General features: G+C 39.3%; 3 protein-coding genes across 4 annotated transcripts in view; 1 reads left to right on the top strand and 2 right to left on the bottom strand.

The window, feature by feature from the left end:
* Positions 1–297: 297 nt before the first annotated feature.
* On the bottom strand, positions 298–3,272 carry LOC138129430 (protein neuralized-like). The gene is made up of 2 exons (XM_069045724.1): positions 3,264–3,272; positions 298–996 (listed from the first exon to the last, which is right to left on the bottom strand). The coding sequence occupies exons 1-2, from the start codon at positions 3,270–3,272 to the stop codon at positions 298–300; spliced, it is 708 nt and encodes a 235-aa protein (XP_068901825.1).
* LOC138128028 (protein neuralized-like) lies at positions 857–5,039 on the bottom strand. Of its 2 annotated transcripts, XR_011158494.1 has the most exons (3): positions 4,591–5,039; positions 3,264–4,539; positions 857–996 (listed from the first exon to the last, which is right to left on the bottom strand). XR_011158494.1 is itself a non-coding variant. In XM_069044225.1 (2 exons), exons 1-2 carry the CDS (start codon positions 4,597–4,599, stop codon positions 3,352–3,354), a joined length of 1,197 nt encoding a protein of 398 aa, XP_068900326.1. In that variant the 5' UTR covers positions 4,600–5,039; the 3' UTR covers positions 2,967–3,351. The 2 variants fall into 2 exon arrangements, 1 of the variants encoding a protein (XP_068900326.1); XM_069044225.1 differs by lacking the exon at positions 857–996 and having other exon boundaries at positions 2,967–4,539.
* The window catches only part of LOC138129429 (ras-like protein family member 10B), a 37,992-nt gene continuing 22,528 nt past the window's right edge, over positions 4,623–20,086 (top strand). The window contains exons 1-2 of the mRNA XM_069045722.1: positions 4,623–4,734; positions 16,505–16,662. Coding sequence (XP_068901823.1) covers positions 4,623–4,734; positions 16,505–16,662 — 270 coding nt within the window. The remainder of the gene's footprint in view (positions 4,735–16,504; positions 16,663–20,086) is intronic.

Raw genomic sequence — 20,086 nt, 5'->3', positions numbered from 1 at the left:
TCTGGTAAACAGATAAAATAGCTTCGATGTAATGTGGTAATACGTGTATTTGAAATACTAAGCGATTTTTTATAAACATGTATGTTAATTAAGCAGTCTGTCAGGCGCCACACGGTAGTTTGTGTAAAAAAATTCACATGGTGGGTCAAGGGTTGAGGCCGCATCCCGTCACGTTATAGCTTTATTGATACTGATAAAAATCACAATACATGATAAAAAACAGAGATTGCACCAATCGACCTAGAATATAATCCGTCTGGCGCACACTTAATCAAACCAGGCTGATCCCGTCTGACGTCACTTGTACGTGCGGATCACATCCTTGATGTGAGCCCTGCAGATAGGACACTGACCATTCCCCGCCCCCTGCTTCTGCTGCATGGCGCACTGGTAGCACATGCACATATGTCCGCACTTATACAGCACCGAGTTGATGGCTTTCAGACAGCACACCGTGCACAACTCGTCCTCATTGACGTAATCCGCGGAGGTGTCTTCGTCACAGCTCGCGTCGATCTCCGCCTCGAGGGTCTCGGCCGCCGTCACGAACTCCACCGTGGTGGAGACGCCGTCGATGTCGAGGATGGCCCAAAGCGGCCCCGACGTGCGGACGCGCTTGTAGAAGGCGTCGATCTCGTGGCCGTCGATGCCGAAGTGGACTTGGCCGTCTTTCGAGACGTAGTAGGAGAGGACGGTGTTCTCCACGCACATGGTCTTGAACAGCGGCCAGATCCAGTAGCAACCTAGCTTGAACACGTCCAAGTAGGAGTAGTGGAGGTCGTCGGAGAGGGTGTTGGGGTTCTTCGAGGTGAAGCCGAAACAAATCGTGCTCGACAGCTGGTTGGAGAGCTTCAGGAGCTTGATCGAGATTTTTTCGTTGACCTTGACGGGGCGGGAGCTGAACACTAAACCCTTGCCGTAGCCTTGCAGGCGCTCCACCACGTGCCCGTTGGCCGACAGAGAGATGTTGGCGCCATGGACGTCGTGGAAACGTAACTGAAACACAAAAGAAACTCTTATCAAAAATATTTTGAGGTGGCTTTTTGTGCTCTGCGTCTACTCTCAGAATGCCTCGTCGCTGTCGTAATTTATTTTTACGTTGTTGTGCAACCATTCAAGGAGTAAAAACTACGACTATATGATAATTTACTAAACACAGTTTAGTTACCAATATTTACTTAAGTGTATTTCTCAAGCATACATCATCAAAATTTAAAATTTGATTAAATAGAATGACTCAATGTGAATCACAAATTTGTAAAAAAAAAAATTACGTAGATGGCTTTTTGTGCTCTGTGTCGCCTAACCTCAAAAATGACATCGCAACGAATAAATCAATGAAAACTGGGTCAATCTTAAAGGAATTGAAATTATTTCAAATTAATTAAGTTCTTTAGCTTAATTTCAACTTGACAATATTAAAAAATAAATTTTAACTAACCCACATTTTGCAGTTTGATACTTTACACTGTTGCACAACAAGTCAAGAAGTCAAGACCACGTTATAAGTTACTGAGCATTGTTCTCGTTACCATTATTAGCTTAACTGTTTTTCTTAAATATACCTTAACAGAGCCCATGATTGGTGATAATTGAGCAAAGTATTACTTAGCGTTGTCCATCGTGTCCACGACAGCATATATTTTTGTCCGCATTATATTTTTACACTTAAGCACGTTATCTCTGACTTAAGTAAGGTTTTGATTTGCTTCAGTTGAGCCTGTTTGGATGAAACGCAATCGATTTCCATTTGCACCAAAAAACAGACAAAAGTAGTGACCCTGAAGATCGAATTAAATGTATCAGAGTCTGGTTTAAATCTTGTAGCTTGTACAATAACAACTGGAGCGCGGCCACATGTTGCAATTGAAACATTTAGATTAGTGTGAAACGTTTAACTGATAATTCTGTTAAGGAAAATATTTTCACAAGGTTTGTGTATTTTTAGATATTTTCCGCGAAGGGGAATAATAATGGACTTGTGACGCATCCTTGCGCAACTCCTCGATTGAACCGGCGTGCTAACGACCTGTTAGCTCTAGCAAATGGCAGTGATTCATAACGTAACTGTTTAACCAAAGTGGCAAATTTATTTTTACAAGAAGAAGGAAGTAACTGTCAAGTGGGAACCAGAACAAGTCAAGACAAATACTTTTAGAGTTAAGAGTTTTGACAGTTTCAGATGAGAGAGAAAAATTCAATGTAAATGAAAAGTAAAAAAATTGTCGGTTTAAATTAAAAATTAATTTTTGAGGGACAGATTTGTCAAATTTTTCTTGTCAAATACGTCAGTTCAGTTGGCAACGATTTGGTACAAATGTCACTGAAAAGTCAAAAAAATTGTACAATTTTTGACAGCGCCACCGCCGACTACAATTGTTGCAGTGTAATTGGAGTAAGTGATCTTTGCGGTCCATTGTAATTTCTCTATCTTATCAGTGATTTCCTTCTGGAATACGTCCTGCCAGACACAGCGCCGCGACAACGCCATTTAAACGTCAAAAACCCCAAACACACTAAATCACTCTAGTTTACGACTGTTGACAAAACAAAGAACAAACAACCTCAAGGTGAACCACCACAAAAAGTGCACAGAAAGTAAAGCGGAAGAGGTAGCGATGCAAAATTCGACATTTCGTCGATTCACGCCAACTGGTTTTGTCACATTTCACGTTGGAGCGAACCCGATCAAGGCCGCCATTACCGACACTCTTACCTCTTCCATTACACAGGTCGCGTTCCTGGTACACTACTGATCCGGACGCATTCGCAAAATATCGACAGTAATCAATCGAGTGCGCGTAGCTGATAAGCCGGACCGGCTGATAAGGTCTCAGGAGTGACGTCGACACCAGACGAAGACCTAGCGAAACAAAACACTGCCAGTGTCAAGTGGGACACTTGACAGGTTCAAACCCGAGATAGGCGGCCGTGCACAGGAAAAAAAGTCAAAGATAAAAGGAGTCGTGAAAAATATTTTATTGTCAACTGTCAAAATCTAACATTTGCAACGACAAAGTTCCATGTGAGCGAAACAAAAGACAAGTGTCACCAAATAGCGAATTGCGGTATCTTCACAGTAAAATATTTACAGGTGCTGTGAATGATTTGTTATCTTATCAGTCATCAGGTCTTTTGTTTTGCGTTGTTGCCAGGAACAGTGACGGACTGTTGGTTGGAAAAACCGGAAATCTTCCGTAAATAGGAGTCGCAGACAATGCAAAGAATATTTTTGTAGTCAAGGTCATTCTTTGTCGTCTTACCTCTGTCATTGCGCCGAGCTCGCTACACTACGTACGTCACTGATTTATCGAAGGTGCACCGGACTAGTGAACGTCGAAAAACAAGATTTCATTTGTTCAGCTTGATCACATCCCTAATCACAGCCCTACAGAGCGGACAATGTCCGTCCCCCTTGCCTTGCCACTGCTCGACGGCACACTCGAAGCACATGCACGTATGTCCGCACCTGTACAACGCCGTCTCTATGACGTTGTCGTAGCACACCACGCACTCTTTCTCCTCGTCCTTGACTTGTTCCGGGCAGGTTAACAATTGAACGGGCTGGGTGGTACCGTACACGCTGAGAAAAACCCAGAGATGCAAGGTCGCGTCCACGTGGACCACCCCCTTGAACTTGCTCCCGTTCACGTGGAAGCCGATCTGGCCGGTCTCGCTCAAGCACAGTCCGATTTCGTCGTTGCAGTTCAAGTCGGAGAAGTCGCAAATGAGGACCCAGTACTCGGGTCTGTCCACCAGACAGTTGGCGTTGTCGGGTAGGTCGTCGCTGTCGAGGGAGGCGGGGTCGCAGGAAGTCACGCCCAGGTGGAGCAACCCCGCGAAGCGGCCCTTCAGACCGGGCGAGATCTGGATGGTGAGCGCCTCCCCCGGCTTGATCGACCTATCGGTGAACACGTAGCCTTGGGAGTACTTGGCGTCGAGCCTTTGCGCGGCGTTCTTGCAGACGCGGACGTTTCGGCTGTGGGTGGAGTGGAGCTTCATCGGGACTAGTTTCCTGTTGGGCTTGGGCCGCAGCTCCGCCCCTCGGGGCGCGTCCACCAGCCGCACCGCGCTCGAGTTGCCGAAGATGCTGAAGAGCGGCCACAAGAGCTCCGCCTGCTTCACCCGCCCGTCGAACGCGCCCTTCTCCTCGTTCTCCACCCCGTAGTGGACCACCCCCTCGGCGCTCAAATAAAAGAAGAGGAGCGTGTTTTGGGTGCACAGGTCCTTGGGGAAGAACCAGGACCAGTAGCCCGAATGGGTGGCCAGGTGCTGGCACGTCACCCCTTTCAGGTTGTCGGGGTTGTGCGACGTGAACCCCACGTACACGAACGCCCCCAGGTTGTCCGTCACCTCCATCAGCTTGAACGTCACCCTCTCGTTGGCCTTGACCGGGCGCGTCCCGAACACCAGGCCCCTGCTGAAGAAACTACTGTTGACGCGGCGCGCGACCGTCCCGTCGTGGCTCACTCTGATGTTCTGGTGGCGGTTGTGGCGGAAGCGCATCGGCGACTCGACCGAGGTCGAGGGTGCCGCCTCCTGCAATTTTGCATCTAGTAAGCCGTGGCGGCGGTGCTAACAAGTACTTACGGTTGACATCTTGCCGGCCTGACTGCTTCGAGATGCGCGTCTTCTTCGAATGTCTCAGCATTGTCGACTGTCAACAGTGTCAACTGTCATATGACGCGCACACGACGCAACATCGCAGCCAGCTTGATCGCTATGAAAATTGGAGTAATCCGCCTCTAATAAATGATGACTCACGGGAGTGGGGGAAGGACGGCGAGCACGAGAGTCGACTGTTTTGTCACAATTGCCCGAACAAAACGGTTCGATTGGAGGTTAGGTGGTTGCTTCTTTCGTTTTTGCTCGTAGTTGGGTATGCGAATATGTTCTGGAGTTTTCCGCAGGTCGTTCACATCGCAATTATGTCGTTTTAGCTTCGATAACGTGCGAAAAGTGCCGTAAATCACTGCGAGGTCGCTGAACTTCACTAAGAAAGATTGCCTTCGCTTTGACATTTGCAAGTTTTTAGTTTAGGGATTTTACGTTTGGTTGGTTTTTCGCCAACGATTCGTACTGAAACGTCAAAATAAATTCAAAATGCCTAAAAATAACTTGAAATTATTCGATCCCCACTTTCACATGTTGCAAACACACAACAGCTATTAGATAATAATTAAAAAATCATTTATTTGTACACAATTTCACAATTCCATTTTCATTTATTTTTTTAAATTTACCTTGCTCACGTGAAGCTGAGTAATTTCTTATCAATGATGTTATTGATAAAATACGATTTATGTAGAGCAAGGTCTACAATTTCTCGATGATATTTATAATTTAAATAACAGATGACAGATTAGTAGATCACATGGTTGGCACTTCTTATAAATTAATTTGATTATATCACCTCTCACCACACAATGCATTTCTTATAATCAGATCAATTCTCATTAGTCTTTAAATGTACGTCAATAACAATCGAGAATATCAATGTAATACACATCGCACAACAATTATCGCATCACTTTGTTTCTTAAGTGCCAATGTAGCAAATAGTCTGCAAACATTTGGTATAAATAGACTAAATTTAATCTTTAAGAAGATTTCAACCCTATATTGGAATGGTAATTGATTTTGTATAATAGTTTTTTAAATTACCTAACTAAAATGAAAGTCACAATTACCTACTTATAAGAAAAATTTTACAACACAAGAGTATCCATTGAGTTGTACTAATTATACCTGTCGGCGTATTATTGTTTGCTCGTTCATTAGAAGCTATTAAGAGAGTCCAAAGTAACATCCAGCTGAAAAAGAATTATTCTTCAGCTTAATTGTATTTGATTAAAACAGCAATTGCACTCATTACGTCCCAGAGACTAAGATCTGCTGTAATACGATATGATAAAAGGTGTTTGAATGTCAAACGTGTCAAATTTTATCGTCTCTTACATAGAATTAAATTCAGATCATTCAATATCGGCGTAAACATATTATTTCTAGTCTGTAAAGTGAAATTCAATTGACGTAGTCTCAAATTAATGCACTAATGATTCATAAGCTACCACTTATTTCTACTTGAGGGTGCCTCAAGTCTCAGCAATCGGTCCCATCCTCCACTCAACAAATAATTCCCTTCGGTGCTTCGTCGACGTTTCGTTTTATATCATATTGCAATTCATTATCTAATGGTCCGTGATAACTCCCATTTAATTAATTTTCCCGGCTTGTAGCCTCAGTTTCACTCAGCGTCTCTTTTTACCCCCAGGATTTGACATTACTCCTCGTTAAGCCACGCAACGGTTGTGTAATTAAAAGTTACTCCTTTCTGCATTTCCAATGAAAATATATTTTAATATATTCATGTATAAAATGCGTTATGAACAGGCATTCAGCTTCAGTTTCTGCACAAAAAAAAGTGTAATATAATCCGACGGGGGGTAGCATGTTGAATAGTTTTTGTGGGGTGGAAACATCAGGCAAAGATGTTAAATTTAATGAAGCAAATTATTGTGGTGTATAACTGGTTGCATAACCCACACGAGACCTCGTTTCTTGTGGGAATAACTTTTTTTTAAAATGAAATATGATTCGAAAATGGCGTTTAAAGTATCTTGAAGGAAAGGCTGAAGGATTTAAGTCGTTCAAAAAGACCTTGGATCCATCTGAGTCCTTAGAATCGGTCCGAGTAGGTACTTAGAGAACGAGGGTACAAATTAAAATGCGGTCGTTTAGCTGGAAGGGCCACCACCGCCGCCTCTCGTAATCCGGGAGCCACCCCCGGCGGATTTCCATTTTCCCCGCCGCCGCTCCGAAATGATTTTTTCAACTAATAACAAAACTCCATTAAAAACCGCCCGAGTCCGACGAGTCCGCTTTTAATGCACCCACCGACAATTAAAACTTTAAATATCGAGCCTGCGGAAAGTTGTAAAAAAAGCAACACCCCCTTTGACATCCCCGCCGGGTCGTAATCTTGGCGGCGACAGAAAGAAAACAAACATCACACAACAAGTGGCGAAACACGACTTAAAACACAAACATGGGGGCGGCGGAATTAATTCCAAGTGCGGTCGGGGAATCCGGAGATTTCGAGGGATCCCGCAAAAGGGTGGGACCACGATTGCAAAATGAGGCTTGAGGATTTATTATTTATTCCTTGACTGTTTTGTAAAAAACCTCTTTGGTAGAATTTTTTGTCATTTGTGTTGTGGCCCCCTGGCTCATTTTTCGATTTTGCCGCCCCCAGGTGGGATTAGTTCGATTTGAAAAGAGGCACAAAATGCTGTACAGCTCTTTTAAGTAAGAGCGTTAACGACACGTGAAAGAAAACGAGCTCGCAGAGTCCTTTTAAATACCGATGGGAAAAGGATCCAACGTCGCAAACACCGCACTTCCTTTGTCCTTGTGACGTCTGTGTCATCGTGGAAAGACGCGAAAAACCCGATACTCGTCCTGGGGAATTTCATCAAATTAACGCGTCCAGTGTGTTTGTTTTGTCGGTTGGCAACCGTGATCGATTGGCGATTCTCCATAAGCGTAAACGCAATTTTTCACCTTATTTCCTGGGACTCCTTCGGAACGCAACAAATATTGCCGACTCGACGAGTTTCGCTTTTTTACGAGCGAATGAATAAAAGATGGCGTTGATGGGCGAGTTTTATTAGGACGGCGGCGACAAATGCGCAAAGAATTAGCCGGAGGCGGCGATTCATCATTTTTCACTTAGGTGGTGCAATAAACGTCAAATGGGAGAAATATGGGGGCAGTTTTTCACCACACGCTGTATACGGAACTAGTCCAAGATGGCGTCTTGACAGTCGAGAATTCGCCGAGATTAGTGTTTTTGCTGTGGAAACAATTAGCTCTAATCCGGCCCTGCTCTCGCCACTCCATTAAAATGGTAATAAGCAAATTCGGCAACGTTTCGCCCCCTAAAGAGAGAATTAAAAATTTACAACCCCAGTTGGAAAAACAGTCCAGGAAGCTTTCATTAATCGCGTCGCCGCCTGAATTTTTCATCAACTTTTCACCCCAATTTTGCCACAGTGTTTGAATGCCACCCCTCCGGGTCGCTTCTTCACAACAAAAACGATTATTCCATCATCCCCGATCATAATAAACTGGACAAATGAGGGTCGTCAGGTCGTCCAGTTCGAACCTTAACCCGACCCACCCCAGACATTTGCATATAAAACTCACCCTCCCCGGTTTAATTTCCTTGTTCGATCCTGGGGGGAATACGGGTCGCGATACACTCATAAATTGAATTTCGGGCAAGGAATGCTGGAATAGGGGGTGGGTTTTGGGCGGGGGAAATTATTCGGTCGGCGGGTGGGAACGGCGGCAATGGACATGAATTTATTTAAGGGTTTTTGTGGGGGGTGCATGCACGCGTCTACCCCGTCAGGTTGAGGGTAGATGGGCGGGTGTGGGAGAATTTCGAGATGTCTTTGGGCGCGATTTTGGGGTGAATTTTGAAAATCAAAAAAGATGGAAAAATTTTGGCGACGATTGAAAATTGTGGTGATTTTCTCCGTGGAGAGGTGGTGTTTTGTATTCAGTCGTAGATGAATTGGAAGAAGAATTGTGTTTGAGAGTCTGTGAAGAAGTTGATAAAACAATGTGGGGTATCTGAATATGTAAAAATAAAATAAATAGAAAAATAGAATGAAAAAAAAATTTACAAGATATGCGAAAAGCGGATAATTGAAATGTGTAAAGAAATTATACAAGGAAAAACCAAAAGAAGATTTGACGAGGAAGTAAACAAAATCGAGTGAAGAAAGGTGGAAAAGGAGACAAATAAATAAGATTTTAATTATTATAAAATATAATTACACTGGAAAAAATCTAAAAGGATTAAAAAGGGGAGAAAAATAAAGTCAGTATAAGTTACATTTTTAAATACAGTAACACAATTAAACAAAAATGGGTCGTATAAATTATTAGGTAAAGAAAGGGGAAGGAAGAACTAGAATAGTAAAATGGAATGGATTGAAAAAGTGCAGAAAGAAAAGGAACAAAATAAAATAATATTGTATGAAGAAACATATAAAGAAGCGAATGAAGTGACAAAATGACGCAAGAAAAGAAAAAGACAAAAAACCCAAAATAAGCTTGCAGAATGCAGAAAAAGAATATACTATAGAAGATAAATGTTCTGAAAATAAATAGACGAACAAAGAAAAATTAAGTAATAAAGTAATTGAAACAAAAGAATTTTAACATTTATTATAAAAATACCAAATACAAAATAAACAATGAAAAAAAATAAATTCTAGGAAATTTGAAGCAAATAAAAGATCGTATAAAATTTAATTCATTAAGAAAAATATTAATAGGTATAGCTGCAGTAAACCACACAAATTCACAAGAAAGAAAAGAAAAATTAAAAGACGAATAACTTAAAATGTAGAGGGAATTAATAAATGATAATCAAATAAGGTATCAATTGTGAAATAAAAATATGTGTCAAGAGGATTAATAGAAAAATATAAAATAAACAAAATAAGAAAACGTAAGAAAATTGATTTGAATGTCCAGCTTTAGAAATGATAAAGAAAAATAAAGTGAAAAAATTAGGAAAAAAGATGTAAAGGGCCTGCGTAAAAGAAAATGTTATCATTAAAAGAAACAAAGTATGTATAGTACATTCTTCAACGATGCCTAATATTCAAGAAGATGAAAATTCCAACACGAGCCGTAGGCGAGTGGTGGAATTGTCCGAGTGAATGATAGCCATTATACGCGAGTTGAAGACAATACTTTCTCCACGACTATACCAAGAAAAAACAATTTTTGAAAATTGAATTTAATTTCACTTTTAATATTTGACAATTAAAATTGTGCCTCGTTTTGCAGTTGCTGCGCGATGCGCGACTTATTGTTTAGAAACGCATCCGCGATTTCCCGTGATAGAATGTAAATACGAGAGATGTGATTGTGGGTTTTATTATTTTCTATCACTGGGTGCATTCATTCTTTAATAGTCGTGCAGAAAAAAAACATTAAACCAAATAGGCTAGATTTGTGACCAAATAAAGATAACATAGCGAAAAAAATACAAAATTATGTGACCAATGTTGTAAAAAAATTAATTGAACTGTAAGGTTCAGAACATAACAATAATACAGGGTGATTCACGAGTATTAATGAGCCTAAAGAAATTTGTGATGCAACCAACAATACATTTGCACCGATTATGTGGATTTAAATAAAAATATATTTATATGTATTTTAATTTTATAAAACTAAATAGTCAACATGCCCGACATTACATTTGTCAAATTTAATCAGTATCATTATAATGTATTTTTGAGTGTACTATCGCGGCCATCCAAAAGTGAACGGTTGTTTTTAATAGTTTGATTTTTACTTTAAATCATAGGCGTCCTAAAATGTCAAAGTTTGACACTAGCGTTAAAAAAATTATTGAAACTATTTTTTTTTAAATGCCACATCTCATTCCGATTCAGACAGCTAGGGCGATTGCAAAGCTAGAAGAAAATTGGTCGTTGCCTTCTGTGGCGAGAGAATTACATTGTAATAAGACTTGCATCTTCAATATAAAGAGGCGTTGGCAAAAAAACAGGCTTGCAAGACCAATACGAATAGGTGTTGGAAAGGTTTCTTTACTACAGTTTACTTTCACTTTAATAATGTATTAATTACTTCTCAGCCTCATTTTTATTAAAAATTATTTATTACAACTTTTTATTATTAAAATAGTAACGCCTTCTGCACGAACGCCAATGAATACAGCCTGATTTAATCTAACGAAAAATACGAAAATTTTCGCAAGATATCGTTCACTTTTGGATGGCCGCGATTGTACTTACTTAATAAGTACAAAATTTCTACTATTGAATCTGACTGTACTTGCGTCAAGTAAGCGTCAAATCAAACATCAAGCGTTTTTGAGGTTATGTTACCTTTGTTTTGCAGCTTTCTCAAAAATGTTACACTTTTTTATAATATTTATACATGGCTTGTTTTTCTTTAGTAGACAGTAACATTCATTCTTTATTTTCCATAATTCACAATTTTTAAATTTTGAAAGAAAGTGACAATTGGTGATACATATTAACTGTTGAAAAGTTTTAAAACTTCAATAAAAATTGTAACCAATATAAAAATTTTTAATTACTGTCAGCCGAGCTGTCAGCTAATTAATGATTTTTGTGTTAGTCAACCAAATGTCACTTTGACATGTCAGCAGTTTCCTGAATACAGTACATTATCATGTATGGCGCTTCGAATAAAATCCTGGGCTGAGTAGGCGTTGGAGAAATCAAACCATTTAGAACAGTGTAAAGTTTGAATTTCTCTCCGCTACCCGATTACCTATGTTTAATCGGGCCATAATTGAACATGTTTGTTTTCAGCAAAGGGTGCCCTTAAATATTTGCTTCGAGAATAGGAATAGTTAAGTTATACTATTTTTAAGGTAAAACATTGCAAAGAAAGGAAATAATAAAAAAATTTTGACTCTAAATTTTAGGTTAGCTGTCAAGATGCTCCAATTAATCTACGCTTTAAAAAAGCACAACAATTGACGGTTTGCAACGCCTTCTTAGCCCAGGATTTTATCTGAACGCGCGAATCAATAAAACAGAAACTAAAAAACTACCGGGTGATCAAAAAGAACTCTTTGACTTGGCAATACAATTAAGAGCATTTTGTTATTCAGCTATCTGCAATACTGCAACCAGATATTTGACGTAAAATCAACAGCGATAAAATTGTAGGTTATGTACCTACTGTCGCAAGCAAAAAATTCTGGTCGTCAATGTCATTTCAAAATTTGGTTAGATTGTCACAATTAAAAACAATTGCCTGCCTGATTATGCCCATGTCAACAAAGTGTTAAAAAAATGAGAAAAAATGACAATTAGTGTCATACAACATGATGATAGGTTATGATATTTACGACCATTTTACAATGGAGCATTTTCCATTGTGTCAAAGCATGATTTTGACGAGTTTTTTTTGCTCGCGACAGTATGTATTTATAAAAATCAACGGTACAAAGAAACAACTTGAACTGTCAACTATCAGTGTGAAATCGTCAACAACCGGAAATTACTCCAGTTATACCATTTAAAAGTAAAAATCAGTAGGTACTGCCAACTCAAAGTCAACAGTCCTTTTTGATCACACTCTATTTTGGAGATGTATTGTTGATTGCATCACAGATTTTGTTAGGCTCATTATTACTCGTGAATCACCTTGTATAGTAAATTCAAAAAATTCCTTCACTGTCAAAATTAAATTTTGTTACCTATTTTTTTTTCCTGATAAAGAAGAACTGTTTGTGTTGGCAATAGAATTAAGAACATTTTTTATTCGGCTGTTTGCAACACCGTAACCATATATGTTTTGTCTAATTTTATGTTTTGTTGGTTTATCTGACTTAACAAAGTGGTCCGTTATGAGAGTAAATATTAACGGTAAACAAAAATTAAATTTGAAATACAGAACAATTATTTTCAGTGTCAAGCCGTCAACAAATGGAAGTTACTCCAGTTGATTCATTTAAAAATATAATTCAGTATTACCAACTCACACAGTCCTTCTTGATCACCTTACTTGTACGGTGTGATCAAGAATGACTGAGTCTGTTCGTGACAATGAAATTTGGCAAATTTAAAATTTACCATCAAAGGTTCATTTTTGTAATAGCATAAACATAACTGGCATAACCAAAAATGTCGTCTCAAGTTAAAAAATCTGGTCAGTGCCAATTATGAGACAAAAAACACCAGTACTTTTCACTTGTTTCATTGCCAACAGACTCAGTCATTGTTGATCACGCTGTATTTAGGAGAAGCAAATGTACATTTATAAAGCGGCAATAGCGCAATACGCGAGTAAATCTGATGGATGAAGGTTATAGGCTGTAAAAGCTTTTATGAGTTTTGCGTTTTTGTTCTTGTAATTAATTATCAAAACAAGTTACAAAAATAAGCAAGTTTTGCATAAAGTTCCAAATAAAAAAAAATTGCAGTATACTTCATTTGTTGTCGTCTTAGGTTTCCACCAGATGTTGAACAATTATTGCTCGACTTAATTCGCGATCATGAAGTAGCTGCTAGGATACAGTTTTCTAACAAATATTAGAATTGTCACAAAATGTTGTAATAAGACTAAAGTCCATTCAAAAATCGAAAAACCACCACCTGTTGCTTTAAGTTTGGTAAAATTTAAAAAACCCGAGGTAGTTATTTTTTCATACTATGTTGGTAAAACTATAAATTATGACATTTATTTGATTCAAAGTAAAATTCAATCCCTTTGAATCTCGTTCAAATTGTTTTGTTATTGCTCAGCACGTTTCATTTATTTGTTAATATTATTTTTACTTAAACAAGTTTACACGAACTCCCGATAAATTAGAATAATTTGACACTTAACCTCAAAATTACAATTCTCACCAAATTTCACAGTAGACAGCGTTACCAATAATAATCACCTAGGAAAATGCTACGTTGGTGGTTTTTTGATTTTCGAATGGACTTTATGTATTTTTTGTTCGACACTGTCAGAATTTGAGAATTTTCTCCTATGTGAACGGATTTTGATAAATGTGACAACTTGTCAAAACGAAACGTCAAGTTAATTTTAAAGATTTTAAGCGATTTGGAGCCTTTAAGGGGCTCGTCGAACAATAAAACGTTCAACTCGTTCGTGTGTAAATTGGACTTCTTTTGGCACTCGTGGGCCTTTAAAACGCTCGTTTCACTCGCGTTTTAATTTGGCCCACTCATATCAAAAAATCCCAATTTACACACGAACTCGTTAAATAAATAACTATTAGTTTTCCATTATTACATCAATTGGTAAATGACAAATAATTCATTTTTTATTTTGATTTATCACGGCCTCCTAGATATAACGATAGACTTTTAGTCTATCCGGCCGTGCGCATTCGTAGTTCCAAGCATCATTTTTGTTGTCTAGACTGAGCTGCGGTGCGGTGCATGGTTGGTTGCCTACTAGCATTTATTAAAAAAACAATTTTTTTGCCATTTATGCAATTAAAAAACAAGAACAACGGAAACTACACACTGTAAAATTTAATAAAAGTGTTACTGCAATGGTTGACAAGTGTTTAATTGCTTGATTTGATGGATTTGAGTATAAATAAGTATGCAATCAATATTACACAATTTTGTGCTTTTAACCTCGTTTCAAAAGAGGGAGCTTAGGTGCTCCCGTTAAATGTCATTTGGAAATCACAAAGATTTTGCGCAGGGCCGGATAAGAGACTTGTCTCTTGTCGTATCTAGGAGGCTGATCTATAGATTTTGGCTACCGTCAGGGGCGCCACTGTTGACAGAAATCAGATGATTGAAAGTCATACTCGCCCTTGACCCGGCTTATGTTTGTGCATTGTTTTTTAAAAATCGGTTATTGGTTTTACGGTTTTTATGATAGCTTTTTTAAGGTTACACAAAATTTTAGCTTATTTAGAGACAACACCAGCAAGCAGATGTGTTGTGAAAGGCGAAGAATTGTTGTGTGCGAAGTTGTTAATTTTATTGTGATATTTCACACATTTTATGCTTTATTCTTTTGGTTGGCTGTTTTTCGCAGTTCGTATAATAATATTTTTTTATTGTTTCTAGCCTCGACACATTTTTAATCCCTTTGGGGATTTCAGCAGAGTGATCACTGACTTATCGCCGCATATATACATATTTTTTTTTTGTAACTGAACCCACAACAATAAAACATTCGCAATCTGTGTTTTCATTTCGAGGACCAGCGATCCCCTTTGACACTCTCGTAATTAACATCTGCGCCGGAACAGGATAATATTTTTCTGTTGTTTGTAGCCTCGACACATTTTTAATCCCTTTGGGGATTTCAGCAATGCGATCACTGACTTATCGCCGCATATATTGTTTTTTTTTTTTTTGGTAACTGAACCCACAACAATTCGCAACCTGTGTTTTCATTTCGAGCGCCAGCGATCCCCTTTAGCACTCTCGTAATTAACATCTGCGGCGGCACGATCCTGTTTCGCCGCCCCGATCGCGAGCCTTCATTTCCGATTTGTTTTTTCCAGTTCCCTTTATTCGCATCCACCTGTCCTTTGCACGTCGCCAACCGAAGAACTTAATTAGCGAGGCAGCACAAAGGGTTGTATCGGTATCGATTCGGTCCGCAAAGTTGGCACTAATTGGTAATCACGGCATGTTTGATTACACCGGCGGAAGCGGCGGTTGATATCTTCATAGACCCTTAGTTATGGGTTGTGGGTGCGCTTCGGCGAACCCGTTTCGCTGTTTAAATGCCAATTAGGACGCTCGATCGGCTCGCCCTTCGTGCGGAAGCTTTGAGCGAACACTCGGTACAAAAACGCTAAAAAGTTCTTGGTCACAAATTTAAGAGAAATATCAATTCATGAATTTCTTCTGCACTATAATTTCTAAACAAATTAGAGAGAGAGAGAGAGAATTGAAGCTCCTCCAGAAGCTCTCGTCAGTTTTCCCCAAATTGTTTAGGTGGCAGAGAATGTACATTGTTCTTCTTAACTGCCTTTAATGAATGGGAAAGAGGTAATTCGTCTTTCTATTTTAGTCGCGTGAGCGCTTGTAGTTTTTTCCCCTCAGTTGCGTCCTTGAGTCGTTGACGCGACGCGTGGCAGTTGATGCGTGACTCACGCGGGCCGATCAACTGCCCGTCAACTGTCACTGTTGATGCGAGGTGGTGGGGCGGAGATAGCGTCTTTCGAATTCGAGTGCTGGAGTTTGTTCGATTACTTTATTTGATTCAGCGCCTCCTTTTCGTTTGCGTTCCAGTTAATATAATTTCTTGGGGAGGGAAATGTCAAGAAGCGAGGGATACGCTCTTGGGGCGCTTGCACAACACGAACAATCTTCGTTTCGGTTGTTCCGATGGATGGAGTCTCCTCAATAATTAAATTTTAGCAAAGGGATTATTATTCCCAAAATGTTCAATTACTTTTTGTTTTCTTTTTGTTAGTTTCTTTTTAATTTTATATTTGCACAACACCTTGTTTTGTGATTTTTATTCTCCACCCTCCCTTTCCATCATATCTTGCTAAAATTAGCCAATTCGAGCGAAGCCCTGTCGTGTAGCTCCGTTCGTCTAATTGCATTCAGCCATCAATAATCGCCTTTTCGTTTCTCGTCGAGCCGGAATCGCATTAAACATGCCTGAAAATTGCAAATTACAAGCTTTCAAGTTCCACCGTCCCTCAATAAAATAGCGCAATTTCCACCCGAAAATAGTCAACCGTTGCGAGCAGTTAAAAGGCTGAAACGCCGCCAAAGCGAAATTATTGGAATAATTAAAGAGCTCCAACGAAAACATCTTGTCACCAACCCCCACCCCCCAACAACTTAATTTCCGTCAATAGCCGCTTCCGGATTAGATTTTAATTGCGCCACATTAATAAAGTCGCCGCCCCACCCGCCCCCATCGATCCGCCGGCCTCTACGTGCGATTTATGGCCTTGTTGTTGTAGAGTTGGACCTGGATTTTTTGGAAAGACGCCAGAACGAGCCCAACAATGAGAGTCAAGAGGCGCCCCGGAGCCCCATCGAGATCAGCCCGGAGTCAGTCGATAGGGTTAAGGTTATACTGCTGGGGGCGCCGGCCGTCGGCAAAACCAGCATAATTCAGGTGGGTACGCAGCCCCCGCACATTTTATTATTATTATCCGCGCACACTAGAACCCCACTTATGCTAAACCCTTCATTTTTTTTAATCCTGAATCCTGGTTAATCCCTTTTTAACTCGATACTTAAGGGTTGATCCTCGCAACGTGCTTTGCTCCAAATGCAGGCCGATGCGAGCTTTATAACGAAGCACGTAGGGTGAGTTTTAATTGGAAATAAAAAAAATACACATTTTTAAAATAATAATAGTGTTAATGTCATCGGTAATAATCAAAATTTGAAATGAAATAATTGATTTCATCATTACTTGATTATAGTATTCGTAATGATCACTGCGGCCTGAATGCTGTGCCACCGGGGTGTGGTTAAAAGAAAATCATGTTGACTTCCAGTACTTGTAGATTTGCTGTGAAAGAGACCCCAAAGGGGGGATAAAGACTTTGTTTGCGTCTTAACCAAACCACCGTAAAGACTAACTCCAACTCAAAAAAACAATCTCGTTCAGTTTCGGTTTTATTCGGGATAAGAAAATTAATTCTCTCTGTGTAAGTTTGCAAAATAGTCTCCGTTTACCGAGATTGCTTCTTGTTAACTCAACACAGTCGTGGCAGACAGACGTAAAGCCGCCCGTTTGCGGCCGGAAACGGCTTTATCGCGGCTAAGGGGCGGTTAGCGCTGGCGGCGTCTTCGCAACAACTCTCCGCCCCTCTTGAAAAACGAGACGGCCGGAATCAGAGCAAATTGGCATTCATTTTATTCACTGTTTCGCGTCAAAGCTGCCGGAACAATGACTCTCGACGACAGTTAATTGGGAAGCATTTGGGAGACATTTATTTTTCAGTGATGAGGCGTGGTTTCACTTGTCTGGTTTCGTCGTCTCTCAAAATTGGGTCCAAGTAAAATCGGTGTTTGGGCTGCCACTGAGACGGATTCTCGGCCCAGTCTTATTTTTTATTTACACTCAATGATACCAAAAAGTTTTTGATGATCTGGAACCAACGAATGACTGTTTCCAACAAGACTCAGCTACTGCTCACACGACACCAACAACAAGGTTTGGGACATATTTCTGTTAGTTTCTCTGGGATTTGGCAAATCTGGTCCTCACACTTCCACTCACACCACTGCCGAAATTAATTACGAAAAGGAGGGGGAACATTCCCGTTCTAGGCATGATTAATTACTCCCACCTCGCTCTAATTATGTAGAGTAACGGTTGTGGTCATCTCGACAGCCGCGTCCTTCTTCTCATTCCGTCATGGCCCCGTGAGGGGAGTCAAGAAGCGCCACCCCCGTCGCCCACGAAATAATTAAATTCTTGGAGTGAAACGTGATCGATGTGCGAAAACACACGCGTTTCATCATTTTAATTAGATTTGTTCGTTTGTCGTTAATCGAGCCGGAGTGGAAGAGTCGCTTTGGTAATCTTTCTGCGCTGATGGCTCCAGATATTATTTACTCTGGCTAAAAGCTGTCTACAATCTCTCGGTTTGTTTTCGGCATACAAGCGCTCTAAATGTTTCGGAAAATGACTTGATTTGGATAATCGGTGATCGCGTTGGACGTAGTGTCCCAAAGGTTGTACCGTGTTGGTTCAGATGGTTCAAGATCGCTCAGATCTGAAGGACGCTGTCTTAGACATTTGACTCTTACAGACAGATTGTTCACAACACCAGGATGGGAAATGAGGGAAGATCTAAGACGCTCAATCTCTAACAATACTTTGTCCAATAAAATCTTTTGAACTGCATCCAAGTGTACACCAAGTATTTGTTCCTTTTAATGAAACACACATTTTGTGAAGCTTTGAATAAAATCGGTTCACAAGTTCCAGGTGCAATTATTGCAAATTGAATTTTTTACGTTTAAATGTGGAGTTTTCTTAATTACATATTTATTATCTTGTTTCTTTTTACAGCACATATTTTTTCATTTCTACCCATAATGTTCAATTACTTTCTGTTTTTTTTTTTGTTGTTATTTTTCTTTAACACAATATTCTGTTTCGTCATTTTTATCTTTCACCGTCCTTTTATTATTATTATCATCATTATTATTATACAGGGTGTCTCAGCTAAGACTTTCGAGCCTAATATCTCGGTTATTTGCCAACGGATTTTTATGAAATTTAAAATGCAGATATTTTAGACCGTCAAGGTTAAATTAGCAATAATAAAATTACCTCAAGTTAAAAAATGTCATTTTAACACATGTTTCCTTTATCGAAAATTATGCGCGATTGTTATTAGATTGTTAAACATTAAAAAATAGGGGTCTACACAAACAATTAAGTAAATCACTTGTCTGATTCAACGAAAAGATTAGATTTTGTCGTTAAAAATTTAATGTAAAATTTGAAGGTATTTGAGCAGTCACCTTTTGAAACAATTGATGATTAATTGCCAAGCCACATTTTGTACACCCTTTAAAGTCTGTCAAAATTGGGCGCGCTTTATTAGAAACGTCAGATTATGAAAATTTATTGAAAATACTTTAAAAATACACTACAGCGGCAGAAATTTCAATATTGTTGAAAAAGGAAAAAAAAATTGCCTATGGAGAGTGTCGTAAGGACTTCAATGACACAGTTCGTTTTCTCGTGGAACGCTGTCTAAATGTAGGCCTTATAAAATGTAAGGCTAAGAGAGTCGTCAATTTATTTGAAGACACAGGAAGCGGACGTGAACTAAATTACCTTGCTAAAATATGCCGATCGTGTTTTAGTCCTTTATGGAAGAATTAAAGCATCAAGTATAATAAATTACTTCCAAATGTTGTCTTTAACTTTGTAAGTGTTTTTAAGGTTAGCAAGATAAACGTCAAATATGTCACCTGCGCTTCTGCGAAAAGGGATGACCAAAATTCTGCAAAATTGCGCGTTTGTTTCATACGCGTCTACGTTTTTGCATTTGCAGCCACGTTTAACACAGTTTTTTGATTTTTTCTTGCAAACCAGACGTCTTTCAAGGACGAGTTTTTCCCAACAGAGTTTTTTACTGACGATTAATTTTTTATGTAAATCTTAATTGATTCAACATTTTAAAAGGGCACGTAAAAATTACGTTTTTAAGACTTGGGTGATTGCATTAATGGGATTTTATTCTTTACCGTCTAAAATATCTGCATTTTAAATTTCACAAAAATCCGCTGGAAAATAACTGAGTTACTAGGCTCGAAAGTCTTAGCTGAGACACCCTGTATACGGGATATTTAACGAGTGATAATAATGAGCTCGGTGGAATTGAAAATGCAACCCATAATACATTTCCAAAGTTAACATGGCTATTTTAATTATCGTCGGGCTCATCATCACTCGTGAAATATCCTGTATATTATACTTAATTATTTATTACCTTGTTTGTTTCTACAGCACATTTTTTTTAATTTTTATATTAAAATGCAAAGAAGCCATCGATTTCATTAATGTC

Source organism: Tenebrio molitor, chromosome 4 (genome assembly GCF_963966145.1).
Source record: "Tenebrio molitor chromosome 4, icTenMoli1.1, whole genome shotgun sequence".
Lineage (NCBI taxonomy): Eukaryota > Metazoa > Arthropoda > Insecta > Coleoptera > Tenebrionidae > Tenebrio > Tenebrio molitor.
The sequence above is the reverse complement of the archived record's forward strand: the minus strand, read 5'-3'. Positions and strand labels throughout refer to the sequence as shown.